Source organism: Diabrotica undecimpunctata, chromosome 6, assembly GCF_040954645.1.
Source record: "Diabrotica undecimpunctata isolate CICGRU chromosome 6, icDiaUnde3, whole genome shotgun sequence".
Taxonomy (NCBI): domain Eukaryota; kingdom Metazoa; phylum Arthropoda; class Insecta; order Coleoptera; family Chrysomelidae; genus Diabrotica; species Diabrotica undecimpunctata.
Window position 1 is genome coordinate 107,885,955 of NC_092808.1, and position 18,100 is coordinate 107,904,054.

Sequence of the window (18,100 nt, forward strand, 5' to 3'; positions counted from 1 at the left end):
TTATGTTTGTTTTGAATGCCTTACACGGCCATCTACGTGATTATAGCCAAACTGAAACTTTATGTACAGTTTTCTAAGTACCTCTGCAAGCGTTACATAAAAGTAACACTAGGTCATTATGGGTTAAATAAACTAGACGACATGAAACGATCGTTTGTATTGATAAGCAGTCCTTAGTTCATATGAATCAATAGAAATTGGGCCTATTCTGAATGCCAACCAATACTTGTACTCCAATAATATGGATACACATAAACTAAAGTACTAATTTCAGTTGAAATACATTTTTGTACGTAAAAAATTAATAGCTTAACTTTTAATCTGACTTTACTTTCAATATGTCTATTGTATCGATCTACGTATTGTGCTAGCTTTTTTCATGGAATGTCTATTTTTATTTTTAGAACCGGTGAGCAAAATCTATCACCCAGAGACTTCGTAGGAGTTGAAAGCGAAGATGAGAGTGTTACTGATCAACCCACCTATTTCCCTCCAAGTTCCTGGTCTACACAAATAATTAAACAGACGTCAACTCCAGAACCATTTACCAATGACTTAAACGAGAATACTAATTTATCAAACGCGCAACGAAGAACAAATTCTCAAGCGAGGGGAAAGGCCATTAACTTCTCATCCAATAAAAATAGTAAGTAAAAATAAGTCTTTCTTTAATTTTTTTATTTATAAAGGAAAGAATGTAATTGTTCTTTGCATTAAAGGCGTCTGTATACGTCAAAACTGCTTTAGATAAAATATATTTTCAGTTTTTATCAATAGAAAGTATATAACGTTAAGAATAGGGCAAACCATGGTTGAATCAGTTCTTTGCTATGGCTCTGAAGTATAACAATTAATGCAGACCTAAAGAGAAGATTGTTAGCAGTTGAAATGGATTATTTGAGAAAAAGTGCTAGAACATCAAGGCTGAAAAGAAAGACCAACGAATCTATAAGCAATAACATGAATGCTACAGAAACGGTCATTGACAGAATAGAAAGAAGAGGTTTAAAATGGTTTGGACACTTATTGAGAATGCCTGACGAACTACTCTTAAGGTTATTTTTTTTATTTTAAATAGTATAAAGAATAATTAAATATCCCCATATAACCATATCCGCTACCCTGACAAAAAATTCTGGTCCTACAGGGTTGGGCAATGGACCGTTAACCCGTTACCGTAAAAAGTACAAAACCACGAAACCTTTAAATAAGCCTCGGATAGATCGGTCTCATCGACGACAACTTAAGCAAAGAAACACGGACTACGCACTCAGTACATGGAACATCTTGACATTAATTAACCCAGGAGCACAGGCATCGCTACTGAACGAGTTCCAAAAATACAAAATATAACAAGAAGCAATACACGAAACTAAATAGCTATGACACGTAATAAAAGACAAAAGACGCATACAATACTATATAACGGAAAAGATAGCGGAAACAAAGAGTTCAAAGTAACCTTAATAGTTGACAATAAGATGAAAAATGCCATATTTGATTTTAAGGCAGTGAATGAGAGAATATGTAAACTAGGAATAAAAACAAAATTCTTTAACCTCCCTAATAATTTCTTAGTAGTATAAATTTTTAGTTCTCTATATCCAGATTTAGCCATACGGCTCACACTCCCTCTAGAGGAAATATTCACTCATCCCAGATACCTACGGTATCAGAAGTATTGAGCTCTGGTGGGACTCTTTCCATGTTATTGAAGCCGTAGGTGACTTGGTATGCTGGGGTATCTCCCAAAAATTTTCGTACAAATCTGGACGTTGAGAGTAGTACAGCTGTCTGCATGGTCTTGTAGAGATATTCATTCAGACCTAGCTTTTTTATGTTTTCTAGGAGGTTCTTCGGAATGACTCCAGTAGTAGAGAGAAAAATAGGTATTGTCTGGGTACTTTTCATTCTCGACTTCTTCGTATTTGAAATATTCCAGATCCCTGTACTTGGCGATCTTTTTGTTCTGTTTAACACGAAGATTATTGTTGTTTGGTGTCGCCACATCAACTAGTGTTGTTTGTCTCTTAAGTTTATTAACTAGTATGAGATACGGTATAACGGAACTTATACTCATAGGCGTAGAGAGTGTAGTCAGAATCCAAAACGACTTTTCCAGACCCTTCCATTGTAAAAATGGACTGAGACAGGGAGATGGACTGTCGTGTCTCTTATTTAACCTTGCACTAGAAAAAGTAATTCGAGAGTGCCATATTAATAGGAATGGCACCATCTTTAATAAATCTGTACAAGTGGTCGGCTTTGCAGATGACATAGACATTATTGCTAGGTCCACAGAATCTCTGATCGAAGCATTTCGATCACTAAGGGCGTCTGCACTTAGAATGGGATTAAAAATAAATGCACAGAAAACCAAGTATATGTATTGTACTCGATCAGGCAACCAGATACCTAGACTAATAATTGATGATCTGGAACTGGAAGGTGTGGACATCTTCGTCTACCTGGGCTCGCTGCTGACCAAAGACAACAATGCCAGCGAAGAAATTAAAAGAAGAATAGTGCTTGCCAATAAGTGCTATTATGGCTTGAGGAAACATATGGCCCCAAAACTACCCAGAAAAATTAAAGTTACCATATATAAAACACTAATAAGGCCAGTGTTAACATACGGGTCTGAAACGTGGTCACTTACACAGAACGACCAAGAATTGCTTAAACCTTTCGAGAGAAAAATTCTAAGAAAAATATATGGAGGAGTCCAAGAACAGGGTTTGTGGCGTAGGCGCTACAACTTTAAATTATATAGAAGTTTTGGGGAACCTGACGTGGTAAAATATATTAAATTAGCACGCCTTCGATGGGTAGGACATGTAATTAGGCGAGATGAAGATGCAACGATCAGAAAAATTTTCTACCGAAGAGGACCAGTGGGAAGACGAGCCAGAGGAAGACCAAAACTTAGGTATCAAGATAACATAGAGGATGATCTAAAATCCATCAGAGTAAAAGCATGGAGAAGAGTTGCCAGAGACAGGGGCGAATGGAAGATTGTTCTGAAGAAGGCTTTGGCTCATAACGAGCTGTAATGCCACTTATGATGATAATGATGATGAGATATGGTATATAATGTGCCACTGTTTGGTCTGTAAGTGCTGTGCGATCCCAGTATAGCTTGTAGTTGTCATTCTCAAGTATATTTTCAGGAACGTATTGATAATATGGGAGATGGTTTGTTTGGAGAAGTGCCAGTTTGATGGTTATCTCTTGATGAAAGATCTTTAGTACTGAGTCGTGCCGTTCCTTATATTCAGTTGCAGCAAATGCCTGACAGCCCCCGGTAAGATGTTGGATAGTTTCTTGAGCTTGACATCCATATCGGCGTTTGTCATTTTGGACCTGACGGTCTTTTCGGGTAATTTTTGGTTGGTATAACCTGATCCTGAATGGCGAGTAACGAACCTTCTATTTTAGGGAACATCTTTCTTGATGTCAGCCAATAGTTCGACGCTATAATGTCAACATGGTCTTGACTGACCTCATTGAGATGTCGCCCGTGCAGGTGCGCATTTTCTCGTCCTTAGTAAAATGGTTTATGAGCATTTCTGGTTCTTTCAGTTTGATCGGTGTTGTATCATCTACTGCACAAATCGCGCGATGTAGAGTAGATCTCTCAGCCTGCACCTAAAAATAAGTTCTTAAATTTTCTTAGTTCTCCATATTAATAATATTAATATTAATAATTTAATAATATTAAACTTAAATTTGAGCAACACACTGTATATTTAAGCAAAAAGATATCATCGAATTGCTTTGCTGTCGAATCAGTTGCACACCACTTAGTGTTTATGTGTCCGTTATTGAATCCAATTTGAGATACGGTATTGCCTTTTTGGGGTAATACTCTGTTTGGGATTCTCTTCATCATTTCAGCAGACTTTTTATATTATAAAAGAATACATCATGCAAACCTTTGTTCCGGAAATATGGTATCTTAACACTTCCTGCATATATATCCTTGAAATGCCGTGCTTAATTGTTAAAAAACAAGGAGAATATTCGTACAGATAACTATCCGTTATCGGATCGTAACAGCCTATCCGTTACGAATGTTGGACATTAACATGGCTATTCTGACTTTGTTGACTGCTGCCCTGAAAAGTTCGGTAGTGGTTAAGTTAAACCATTTTCGCAGGTTATGCAGCCAGGATATTCTTCTTCGTCCTGGACCTCTTTTCCCATGCACTTTACCTTGAAGTATGGTCCGAAGTAGGTCATATCGTTGTTCATTGCGCATTATATGGTCCAGGTATTCTAGTTTGCGACGTTTTATGGTTACGACTAGTTCGCGCTCTTTACCCATTCTATGTAGTACTTCTTCGTTGGTAGCTCTGTCTATCCAGGAAATCCTCAACATGCATCTATAGCACCACATCGCAAATGCTTCGAGTCTCTTCAGTGATGCTTCAGCTAAGGTCTATAACTCCACGCCATATAAAAGAACGGAATATACGTAGCATTTTAGTAAACGAACTTTTATTTCCAATTTTATATTGTGGCAGTTAAAGATTTTTTTCTTCATTTTGACGAAAGCTGATCTTGCTTTCTCAATCCTTATCTTAATTTCCGTCGATTGGTCCCACTGTTCATTTAAGTTTGCACCCAGATAACAAAAGTTAGTGATTTGTGTTATAGGTTGTTGGTTAACTAGTAATTGACCAGGTGGTATTATCCTATTTTTGCTTATAACCATGTATTTAGTTTTTTGATGTTAAAATTAAGCCCAAACCTGCTACTTACTTCTGCCATCCTGCAGACAAGTGTCTGCAGACCTTCCAGACTGTCTGCAAAAATGATAGTATCATCAGCGTATCTTATGTTGTTCAATCGTTCTCCGTTTATAAGCATTACCTTGTCTATGTCCGTTAGCGCTTGTGCAAAGTCATCTTTGCACAAGATAAGGAAATTGAAAGGAAAAATACAAGCTAAGAGGACTAAGAATAAGTATGTGTAAGACCGAATACTTATGTATTGGATCTGAGGTTGCAGATTTAAACTTAAGTTCAGAAGAAGAGACTATTAAGAGTTGTAAGCCTTTTTTAAACTTAAGGTCAATGACACGGCGAGATGGTACTTGTATGAAAGATATAGAAATGAAAATAGCACGGAGAAAACAAGCCATGAAAATACTCCATTGAGTAATATGGAAATACACACTTTAACCAAAGAAAACAGAAATAGAATCTTTCAAAGCATAGAGCTGAATATTATCCTATAAGTATAGCCAATGGCAACAATAATACGAAATAACAGTGGAATTGGACTTTATGAGAAAATGTCTATAATTCACCAGAGAGGATAGAATAAGAGCAGAGAAAATATGGAACAGAATAGAAGTATAGTGCTCCATTACAAAAAAAAATTGGAAACAGAGCCCTGTAGTGGTACGAGCATATACAAAGAATACCAGAGCACAGGTGGCCAAAAATAATATTGGACTGCTACCCACCGAAAAGAAGAGAGAAAAAGATCCCGGAGATGAAGAGCTGTTATAAGAAGGAAAACGTACATAAGAAATACTATGTAAGATGAAGAGCTCATAGAAGGTGATTGGGAGAATAGAGTGCTGTGGAGGACGAAAATGGTGAACTAATAATGGGAAAAAGCCGAAGAAGAATAACAAGACAAAATAAATGCGTATATTCTAACACAAATACCAATTCATATAAAAAAAAATTTAACAACGAATAAAACAACGTAAATAAAAATTATCCTAAGACCAAATACAAAACAAAACATAGTGCAACCATTTCCCGTGTTGATATTATTATTTACCCTGACTTCCTGTGATATACCTAGGATATAAGTGCCGAACGAATAAAACCTTTGAAGCAAGTACATTACGATAAGTGTTTTTTATAATTGTATTTCGATAATCTGCTGTTACCTAGTATTGTTCACACAATACTGCCTCACACCTGCCAAAAATTTAACTAGGTGATTAGACATGTGCTGAACTTAAAAGTATTGATAAAGTAACGTCTTTGACCAAATATCTTTAGCGACAGGAAAAAATGTCGATTAACTGGCCTAAGTTGACTTAAAAACAAAGAAAAAATACTTCAGAAAACCAAACACGTACCACTGTTTGTAATTTACTCTCAACCTGCTCATATAAAATCAATAAACAAATTAAAATTAAAAATTAACAAGGGGTCCAAAAAAAGCTATTATTTACCACCAAACTTAAGAGTATCTTGAAAAGCTTTAAGAATTATCAAAAACATGATAAAAAAAATAAATACAAATATATGGTAAATAATATAAGCTGAACAAATATACAGTAGAAATATAGCAATTTACACTCTGTACCTACTTACTTTCCGTGTCCGGAACACCAAAAACTTAAATCCTATATTTCCAATAGTTAGCCATATAGATGGCGCTGTTACAAAATTAGGTCTTCATCTAACATGTCTCTTTTGTTTGTGCATGTTAGTAGGTGGTGACTATTCTGAACCACTACAAAGTTGCAGTTATCGACCTCCTGGTATCCTCATTTTCTCAGGCCAGCAGGATAACGTAAAACACCAGTTTAGTCTATTCTAGAGCATTTGTCAGTTTTTCTTGAACTTCATTAAAGAATCTTCCCTGAGCTGCCACTGCTGTGTCATCAGTGTAGATAAATTGTTTGGTTTGTTGTTTTATGGGTTGGTCGTTAGTGTATACTTTGTATAGAATCGACGAGAGGACACATTTCTGGGAGAGGCCATTCTTTTGGTCGCCCTACCGACTGTTCTATGACTGGAGTATTACGTGGCAGCGTCTATTCTGGAAAAGACATTTCACCAACCTTGTAAGTCCAAAACCCTTTGTAGTTTTGTAGAATTTTGCAGCCGTTGATGTTTAGCTGTGTCATAAGCGTCAGATAGGTCTATAAACGCTACCATATTTCTTTTCATTCATAACCATCTTCAATGTGTTGGAAAGGTTAAGAATTTGGCTGAAATAGGGCTTTTCCTGTTCGTTCTGGAAAAATTGTAAACTACATAAATTCAGCCATCCGGTTCAGCATCATTCTTTTCGAACACCTTGAAAATGTGACATAAAAGAGTGGCGGTCTAAAACTCTTTGTATCCGCCGGATCCTTCCCTGCTTTTAAGAGCCGCATCTGCTGTTTTCTTTCATGTCTTGACTCTTTACCAGCTTACGTGTCCGTTCTGTTAGCGAATATTGTATGTAACATATTTTCCCGAGCCTGTATTGTTGCTTCCGAAAAAGATCCTCATATTACTTCTCATATATTTTAAGTAGGGGTTTAGATTTTTCATAGAGCCCCGCTATGTACTCAGTTCGGCAACTTCTAGGGATATATTTAAAATTTGTTTTAAGGTTTGTACAAACTTATTATATCATTCAGGCGCGATTTCAGGTAGGAAACTTCCTGATCCATTGCTTCAGAGAAATTTTCTATTGTCCTTTTTTGAAATTGAATCTACTTTTGAAAGGAATAGTTTAGTATCTGATTGCCTCATTGTAAAGGCACGTTATTAGCCTGTGTTGTATTTTTCGGGAGAAACTTTTAAAGATTTTGTCACCTAGTCTCCAATCCTGTTGCTGAAAAACATATTATGTGGGATCTCTGCTCCATCTTCCGCTATTAAAGGACGCAGGCTGTTTTGGTTCATGAATAAGTTTTAGATTCATACTTTCCGTCTATTTATCTAGATCTTGGCCATTGTCAAAGATATAAAGGCTACATCGTTATCTGGTGTGATAAATGCTGCACTACCATATAGATCGTATAGATACCTCAATAGGTTTCTTAAACCAGCTGGACATCGACACCATAGTCTCTGCACAAATTAGACAATAAACCTTCTTTATCGGCTTATACGTGTAGAAAAGCATAAAGAGGTTCCACATAAATCTAAAAAATAAAACAATGCAAATTGAACAATTACTTGTCTACCCCGATAACTGGGAGTATACAAGAGATATATATGGTGTTGATAAGACAGCGACCATTTGAAAGCATGTGTATGTTGACTAAATGTCAAATTTTTTATTTATTGACATAATTTAAGCTTTACTTAAATATCTTCTTCGTTTTCCATTTCTGTTTTTAGTTTTAAACTTTTGATTATTTTGATTTTAATTATTATCCATCAAATGTTAATATTAACTTAACTTAATTGCCTACATATCTTTATTGTTTTAAAATGGTATTTATTACTTATAAAATTTATATCACTACTATACTTATTTTATAATTATTATGCAATACAAGGTAAAACACGTAGATATAATATAATAAATGTTTTGTTTCAGGGAACAACTTGTTAGGCAACAATAAATCCAATTTCAAAGCCACAACTCCAGTTTATCCTCAAACTATAGAAGATACAACTCAGTCTCCAAATAATATTGGATTATTCCCACCAGTTCAATTGGCAAATAAAAAAATAGATACGTTACCAGAAAACGAATTATCACTTGAACTTTTACCACCTGCTATAGATCCAGATCTTTTCAGTAGACAAGATAATTCGGCCAGCACGATTAAAGTTAACTTTCCATCTAATTACAAAGCCACAACACCGCAATATCCATCAGAAGATGAACTAACCAAAGCACTTCGCGAAAAACTAGAAGGATCTAACGATAACGAACAAAGTCAATTTAAAGTTAATTTTAAATCCAACTTTAAAGCTACTACACCAGTATATCCTAATCTAGTAGATCCTACAAGTGTAGACCCAGACCAATTAGGAATTCTTCCACCACAAGGAAATGTTGTAAACTTTCATTCAAATTTCAAAGCGACAACTCCTCAATATCCCACATCAGTTGATAATACTAGTCCTCAACCCGATGAAGCTGGTTTACTCCCACCAAGAGAAGTTGAACAACTTTCCTCACAAGATAATAAAGATCCTTCCATACGTGTAAATTTTGAATCAAATTTCAAAGCTACTACTCCTAATTATCCTTCTTTCGTAGATCAGACCAGTGTTAATCCCGCTGATGCTGGATTGTTACCTCCTAACGGTGATGAAGATAATACCGACCAGGTTATAATAAATTTTCAGTCAAATTTTAAAGCAACAACGCCACAATATCCCAATTATGTAGATCCCACTAGTCCTGATCCCAACGATGCTGGATTATTACCCCCAAACAACAAAGACAAAAACAATGAAAATGTTAAGGTTAATGAAAACATTCATGTAAATTTTGAATCAAATTTCAAAGCAACAACTCCCCAATATCCTTCTTATGTCGATCCTACAAGTCCAAACCCGAATGATATTGGACTGCTTCCACCTAAAGAAGCTAGCAGGGTTGCATTTAAATCTAAATTTAGAGCTACAACTCCTAATTATCCCACTTCCGTTGAAACAACAAGCGCTAACCCATACGATGTAGGTTTAGTTCCACCGCTAGATACAATCGTTAATTTTCACTCAGACTACAAAGCCACTACTCCTAATTACCCTACTTTTGTAGAGTCAACCAGTCCTGATCCACAACAAGCGGGCTTGCTAGCACCTCAGCCAGAAAATCTATTAGGTTTAATCAATCCTATTAAAAATCAAAGACCAAAGGATAGCGAGTTTTCGAACAATTGGTCTGTGCCATCGAAATTTTACCAACCACCAAGTATAGATTCTGATTCTAATGTAGACGAAGAAGAACTACAAGAAATACCTGGAATTAAACTTTTGAACTTCATGAAATCATTTAATAATGCCCAGTGGCAAGAACTGAGGCAAGCATTCCGAATCCCAGAATATGATTTTCCCTTGGACGACGCCACGAGGCCAAGTTACGATAGTGTTGTGAATTCTTTTGAACCAGTATCCGTTAAAAAGTGAAAAAGTATCAAAAAGATCAGGAAATGTTGCAATAACTCGAAAATATGTGCTTTTTGATCGTGCACTAGAGATTTTTTAAACACTATCTTTCAAAATAGAATATTGCATAAGACTATGCAGTTGAAGCTGGCAAATTATGACTTTTATTTTACATAAAATTGATTTTTTGCAAAATGTAGGTGTATAACCATTTGAATATATTGAGCAATCATGTTTTTTTTTTAATCTTTTATTCTAGTGCATTATCGATTTTTATTGCGATATAAGCCTGACCGGGAACAATAAACTGATGTTCTGTTCTCAACTTCCTTAGGTTCCTTTTTATCTAAAAATGATAATGTGAAGTGACATTAGTGCAACTGAGACAAAAATAACAAATGTGTTTTAATAAGTTTTACGTTTGTGAATACTAAATATTGACAATAGTAACCAGATTCTTATAAAGTTATTGATATAATTAGTTCTTATAACAAATTTTAACGAAAAGCATTATATTTTAGTTCAACAGGCGATGCAGGCTTTACAGACAATTAAAAAATGACGAAAGTACTTAACCTTTGACTATCCCCGCTCTGGACTCTCGCGTAGCTACCCCACAGCTGTATTATCCACATCACATCTACTATACTAATGTAAAATTGAGTACATAATTTAATATATATGGATAAGAAAATATGGTACCTTGATTTTGTATGCTATTTTAATGAAATATATAAAAATATTGCAATTCTCGAAAGAAGACAAAATCTTCAACAAAGAAAGCTAAAGAAAAATCTTAAAAAAAAAATTTCTTGAAATGAAAACCATAGATGTGTATGGTAAGTTTATTTTTTCACCGTTTGTTTTGCCATTTTTGCAGAAATCGCAAGTAACAATGTTGTCATATATTGTTTGCAAACGGACCTATTGCAACTTCTGTAGATGATCGTTGTGACTCGATTTTTTCTTACCGCAAATGAAACACCTCTGTAGTATCGTTGGAGGTGGCTCTTCATTGAAACCATTGAGCTGGATTTTTGTTTTTTATCAGAAATCATTTTATATCACTCGACAATGACTGTATGCTGGTGCACCTTCAAAAATTCTGTTCTGTGCGTGCATCGTCATGAGTTGCATTGTAAAGCAGTTGTCCATTGATTTTCGTGATGCTCTGGAGTAGAAAAAATATAACCAACGGTCATCTTCTTGTTCGTTACTGAGTCATTGATATCCAGTCATTTTATCAACAGTATCAACTCCAGCTTTGGTGGCGCTATATTGCAAGATGATTTCAGTTCTACTGGACACTGATTTTATATCTCCATTATTGTACATTGTTGAGAACACTACGACAGTTTTTATTTATTTTCGGTGCATATAAAACCAATGTTACATCTTTTTGGAATCCAAATAACGAAGATTTCACATGCCTATATATAATACTTTTATAAGGTAAAAGGACTTGCGGTATTTTCGTTTACTTTTTTTTTCATAGTTTCAATCACAGTAATTTTATCTTCCAATAATTCTTTCGCTACTGGATAACTTGAATGCTAGTTAATACATGTCATTAGTACCTTTTACTTCCTTCAACAAGTAGTGAACAATCGCAGTATATGTATCTGGCATTCTGTAGGAGCCTTCGGGTTGTTTACGGCAATAAACTACAAAATTTTCAAATCAATGTTTTTGTATTACACAATATAAAAAGTTTCAGTCCATACTTAGCCGTTTGTTTGGAAGATATGGAAGAAAACTACAGCGTCCTCGAAAAAGTATTAACATTCCATTAATTTTTAAAAAATCGCCCACAGAGTAGTTTTGTTCTTACAATTATCTACTAATCTATCTACGACCAGTCTTATTGCAGCTAACTTATCTATCTCTTTTCTTTGATTCCTGGTAGTTTTATCATCGAATCGAATAATGGCAAGTAAAAATAGGAATCTGTTTTACTCATACATGGCCGACAAATGTCAGAGCCAGTACCAAATGTCTAGAGTTCCAAAAAGTAGGTATTATTTTGCTTATATCCAGATAACAAAAGCAAACACATGAATGATTGCATTTCTGTTTTTGATACGTCTTTAACATGACGTGCTCTAATAAATTGTGGCTTAACATTCGAAATGTGTAGTTTATTATATTCAGTAATGTACTCTATAATTTCATCTGTGAATATTACAATACAAGGAATATTCATTTTGAATATTCCTTGCCTGTTGTTTGGCATTGGGAAAGATTTTCACAAGGTTTCTAGTACTTACTTTACTAAATTTGTTTTGAGCAGATTTTTATTCCGTCTAGATCAGGAGATAAGTTCAAAATCATAAAGGAAAAAGTATTTTCAATACTGGATGTTAGGATGGATTTTATTAGATTAAATTACATGAAAATTTGAATTCTTTGGCAAGATTTTCCACTCCATTTGGTTGTTAAAAATTTCTTAGACTACTCTTAGATTTAAATCTTGCATCGAATTATTTTTAAAACTTAAACTATAAACATTTTGGATATATTATGAAAATGTGAAGAAAATGTTGTTATCTATTTTCATGATTTATTAATAGCTTCTCATTATATGGAGGAATATGACGAGACACTTAAATAGGTTTTAATAGCGCTAGGGAGGCAGGTGTAACATTTAACATATCAAAATTTAAAAATCAGCAGTTGACAGTCAAATATATGGAACATGTTCAGTTTCCTCTATGTACTCTTCAGAAGAAATATAAGTATCATCGCTGGATAATTCTTCTTCCGAATCGGAGTCGCAAATCACTTAAACCAGTTGCTTTTATTTCACCTGTCAATTTATTGGGGTTTCTTTCTTTTACTTTGTCCCTAAAATAGTATTATTGTTTAAAAATCGCCATAAACATAAAATAAACATAAAATAGCCATAAAAGCGCAACTATGTCAACTATTGGGGTATTGATTATGTACTCTAGAAAGGAACTACGACGTTAAAGACGTTTTTCTGTTTCATATGGTCAATGGACCCCCAAATATGAAAAAAACGAGGAGTGCTACCATTTAAAGAGGTACTTTTTTGCGAAAGTGGTGAATTTGTCCATATGCACTAAAGTGCATTTGGGTGACTTTGATGCAGTTTTCGTACATATACATCTACAGAAAAGTTGTTCAAAATTGTAAATTTCCTATTGAAATGTCGATTATTTTTGACAAAAATATTGATTTCACACTCATAACACATTTAAAATCGCCGATCGCTTCAAGCGTTGTTACTGAGAAAACAGTTCATTCTACACAAAAAATGCTAATATACATTTTTGTTAAACATTATTTCAGACATATTTTTTGTATAAAACATTTTTTTCTATGGCGTACAGATTCTTGGTAAATCGATGTTTCTCCCTCTCCTCTTTCGATGGGCAAATTTAGAGAGAAACAAGGATGAAGGAGTGGCAAACTTTCTTGCATTTTTGGGGGCCTCAAAATTGGCATTATCAGCTAAAGTTAGCTTGTTCGTATGATTTTTAGAGGTTCAGTGGCATTTTCGCCTCTGGTGACTGTGACTGAAGTATTCTTTCCTTGTACATTTAGGTATATACAAATCGTTGCAAGTATCATAATTTGACGAACCATATCTTGGCTACCGTTAGTTCTAGAATATTTTTCACTAGACTACTTTAAAGTACAGAAAAAGCATGGGGCAAAAAAGAAAAATCGCGTGTGTTCCTGTTTTTTTGCTTGGTTTTTTAAATATATTTTTATCAAAAAAAATATTTTTGACTTTAAAGGTGGCATTTTGATAATAGCAAATTTCATTCTGAGTAACTTTTCTGTAGATATATATGTACGGAAACTGCATAGAATGTACCCAAATGCACCCTACTGCATTGAGACCCTTTCCCAAAAACGCACACCTTTAAATGGTAGCATTCCGCGGTGTTTTCATATTTGGGGGTCCATTGACCATATGAAATAATAAAATCCCTTTAACGTTGTAGTTCCTTTTAGCCCTATTTTTTTTAACATAATCAATAAATAGCCTATGTGTGCACGCCAAGTAAACACATCGGTCGTGGGTTGCATCGAGAGGCTTGAGTGGGGTTTTTATCGCTGCGCACTGTTTAAGTAGTGATATTTGTGTACTTTATACACCTGTGCTGGTAGTCAAAGGTTAATTTATATTCAAGTGTTCCGCTTATATTTATAATCTTGGGAATATTTATTTTTTTGCTAACATTTTTATTACCAATGCGTATTCTCTAAGGAGGGAGAAGAAAATGTACGATTATTTCAAAAAATTATACAATTTATTAAAAATGGTATTATCTTTATCTCCAAATTTTAATTTTCTTAGGACAATCCTACACTTTTATTGTATGTCTCCTGCATTACTTGGTGTATTTTTCATACAACCAATTGGTGAATAAGTGAAATGGAGTGTATAAAAAATTGACATTAAATAACGACGTATTTACTGTCCAAGCATACCTAATTGGATAAGCTCATTGTACAAGTTATTGTCGCCATTATAAAAAAAGTAATTTCTGTAACAAATTTTTTATGTTTTCGTCTCTATTTTGATGTGAAACAAGAAGATGCAGAAATCATATTGATTTTCTTACTAGTCTACTTTTACCCTACACTTTTTAAAGTTTTTACTAAACTTTAACCACCCTGATAATTTTGCATCCCTAAACCAATCTTATTTGAAAATGATCCTGCTAGCTTAATATTTGAGCCAGCGAAATTAAAAAAAATATATTTTTGAAATACCACAGTGTACTGCTCTGACCTCGACCTCTAAATAGAGGTCGACCCCCAACGAGATGGACAGATGACATAAAAAGAGTGACTACAAATTGAATTCAGATGATGCAAAATCGGACTAAGTGGAAAAGCATTCGAGAGGCCTATGTTCAGCAGTGGACGTTAAAGGCTAGTTCATGATGATGACAGTGAACTGCTAGGTTTTAACGAATTTATTACCACCCTAGTAATTATTCACCCCTCAACTGCCTCTTATGGGAAGCCAATAATTCTGTTAAGTTAAAATTTAAGGTGAAAAAATATTCATCTACAATTTCACTCACCTCTATAAACTGAAATAAAAAAAGTGTTCTGTTAAGTTTATACTAAACTTTGATCACCATGATAATTTTTCACCTCTAAACCAATCTTATTTGTTACCACATGTTCTGCTAGGTTTTTACGAATTTATTACCATCCTAGTAACTTTTCACCCTCAAGTAACCCATGTGGAAAGTCGACAATTCTTAGGTTAAATTTCTACGTTATGAAAAATCTATTTTTACAATTTTACTGTACTTTCAATCAATAATTCTGTTAGGTTAAAATTTATGGTGATTTTTTTTTATATTTAACTCTACTCTACTTATAATTGAAATAAAAATTTGTTCTGATAAGTTTTTGCTACACTTTCACCGCCCTAATAATTTTCCACCACTAAAGCAATCTTATTTGGAAACGTTCCCGCTAGCTAAATATTCGAGCCAGCAGAATTTAAAAAATATATTTTTGAAATACCACAGTGTTTTGATGTTTTTTACCACAGGTTTTTACAAATTTATTACCACCCCAGTAATTTTTTACCCCTTAACTACTCCTTGTGGGAAGTCAATATTAAGCTATTAAGTGGAAGCTCGAATATTAAGCCAGCTAATTCAAATAAAAATTTTGAAATAATACATGATTCTCCTCGATTTTTACTAATTTTTCGCCTCTAAACTAACCCGTGGTAGCTTAGTTTAAAATAAAAAAAGTAATTATTAAATACCACTGTGTGCTACAAAGCTATGAAAAGCCAATAATAACAATTTTTTGTACTGTACTTTTACTTCAATCTTTTACTATTTTTTGCTATCTTCATATTTTTCACCTAACAAACAGGGCGTAAATTCCGTACTTTACGCTCTAATGGGGACGTAAAGTCGTATTTTTTCGTCCGGTATAAAAAAAATGCACGTTTTCGTATTTTAAGAGTTGAAAATTAACTCTAGACAGTATCGTGCGTAGATAAATGTGTACTGGTTTTTACTATTAAAAATTACTCCAAAACTATTGTACTCAGTATAATACACACTCAGGGACAGTACAGAGGCGCTATATTTGCAATTTATTGCCAAAGTTGAATATTAGTGAAGAGAGCGGTATCAATCTAATATCCGATTAAGTCTGCAGGCCCCACTCCTTAATTGGCGGTACACTTCGCTCAGGTCTATGGATGTACCTAATAAATACAAATCTTTTAATATTTTAACAATAGATGCGCACGGTGTCCCAACCCTCCTTTACAATTAGGTAATTCATGTAATAGACATGATAACATTATTTCAATTTGAATATTTCCTACCTGGTAACTATTCTGTGAAATATAACAATTCCATTGTGTATACTAAAACTCAACTTGATTTCAGTTATTTTATATTTATAAAAGGAACCCACGATTCGATTTCGCTTAGCTATGTACTCACAACTCGAATCAGAGTCAATGTTTTAAAACAGTTAAAATTTATAATTTTTGGAATAAAGTATTTTCATATTTTCAATATTTAAAAATTTAAAAAATAAATATAAGTTAGCACAGAGTAACATTTCAGAATGTTTTCAATTAGGGTAGTTGAGAAAAAAACGACTAGGCTGGCAAAAATATAGTAAAAATCTAGCAGAGCACTTTTGTACTTCCAAAAAGATTTTGCATTTAGCTAGCGTGAATGCGTAGCTTGTTGAATGTTTCCCATTAACTGTGACTTAGGGGGTCAAAAATTATGAGATTGGACAAAATTCAGTAAAAACCTAGCAAGAAATTTATATTTTCAGTTACAAGTAGAGTACAGTAAAATTGTAAATTGTGTGGTAATAAATTCGTAAAAAGCTAGCAGAGCACTTTGGTATACCTACTAGCTTTAGTCGTAAGCCAGCAGAATCGCTTCCCTTAAGGGTGGTTTGGTGGTGAAAAATTATTAGGGTGGTAATAAATTAATGAAAAATGGGTGAAAAAATATGCCATCGGCAGAAAGTTTTTTTTCTGAATTCTGATAGCTTGAACCTTAAGCCAGCAGAATCGCTCCCATTAGCGGGGTTTGGTATTGAAAAATTATTAGGGTGGTAATAAATTAGTGAAAAATGTGTAAAAAAGTATGCCATAGGCAAAAAGTTTTTATTTTCGAATTCTGCTAGCTTGAACCTTAAGCCTGCAGAATCGCTCCCCTTAAGGCTGGTTTGGTGGTGAAAAATTATTAGGGTGGTAATAAATTAGTGAAAAATTTTTATTACCTTTCAAAGTTTATTACCTTTAACACTTTTTCGTTCGAAGCATAATGCACATTAAGTATACCATACACCCAGTAGCTAGATAACGTTTCTGTCATTTTCAACTATCTTGAATTCATTTATTTTATATAAAAAATATGGATTAAAATAAAGAAAGTGATCAAAAACCGTATTGCTTAGTGAATTTGACTAGGCTCTGACTTGGTGCTTGCTAATATTGGGTAAATATAATCATATATTTTATACCGGACCAAAATATAGTTTTAGTCAGTTTAGTTTTTATAAATCGGTTTTTTATATAAAAAGTTAATAAGCATTAATGTAAATTTTGTTTAAACTTCATTTCTATTATAAAATTTAAATTTGCCAACTTATCATCTGTACAAACGTCAGTGTCAAGTAAAAATAAAAGTACCAAATTGTCTTAAAAGTTGGTAAATTTTATTATAACTGAAATGGTTACTATTTCTTTATGAAATGGTAATCATGGTATTTCACCTTTTGGTTACATAGGCTGTAATGTTCATGTTATTTAATTTAGTTGGGGAAAACTAGTCAAGATCAAACGCTAAATGACATGAATATTTATTTATAATTTATTAATAATTTGTACATATAAACGTCTAAGATATTTATTAAACGTTAGTGCTGCAAATAAATATGTTTTATGTATTAAAATTTTTGAATATCCTTTTAGTTCATAAGACATTTCCTTCTGTTTTCTATTATTATTTCTGCTATAAAATACTACTCGGATACAAGAGAGAGGTTAGAAGGTCAGACCATCAATTTGCACTGTAAAAATGAAACACGCTCATACAACTGATCCAAAGCCTCGGATACAGGGAAGCATTTGAAGACGACCTTAACAAGGAAAAGAACTACGAGAAACAATACCGAGGTACGATTAGCATGCTGGAATATTAAATCATAGACAAAAAGAGATCAAGTGATCTTCTTCTTCTACTGGTGTCAATTCCACTAATGAAGGTTGGCTATAAATATTGCAAATT

At 33.8% G+C, this 18,100-nt stretch overlaps 1 protein-coding gene across 2 annotated transcripts in view; it reads left to right on the forward strand.

Annotated features, from left to right (window-relative positions):
- js (jiangshi) overlaps positions 1–17,758 on the forward strand; it is a 200,977-nt gene extending 183,219 nt beyond the window's left edge. For both annotated transcript variants that reach the window (XM_072535088.1, XM_072535089.1), the window contains exons 4-5: positions 405–646; positions 8,296–17,758. In XM_072535088.1, the coding sequence (XP_072391189.1) occupies positions 405–646; positions 8,296–9,842 (1,789 nt within the window). In that variant the 3' untranslated portion in view covers positions 9,843–17,758. The remainder of the gene's footprint in view (positions 1–404; positions 647–8,295) is intronic.
- Positions 17,759–18,100: the final 342 nt, after the last annotated feature.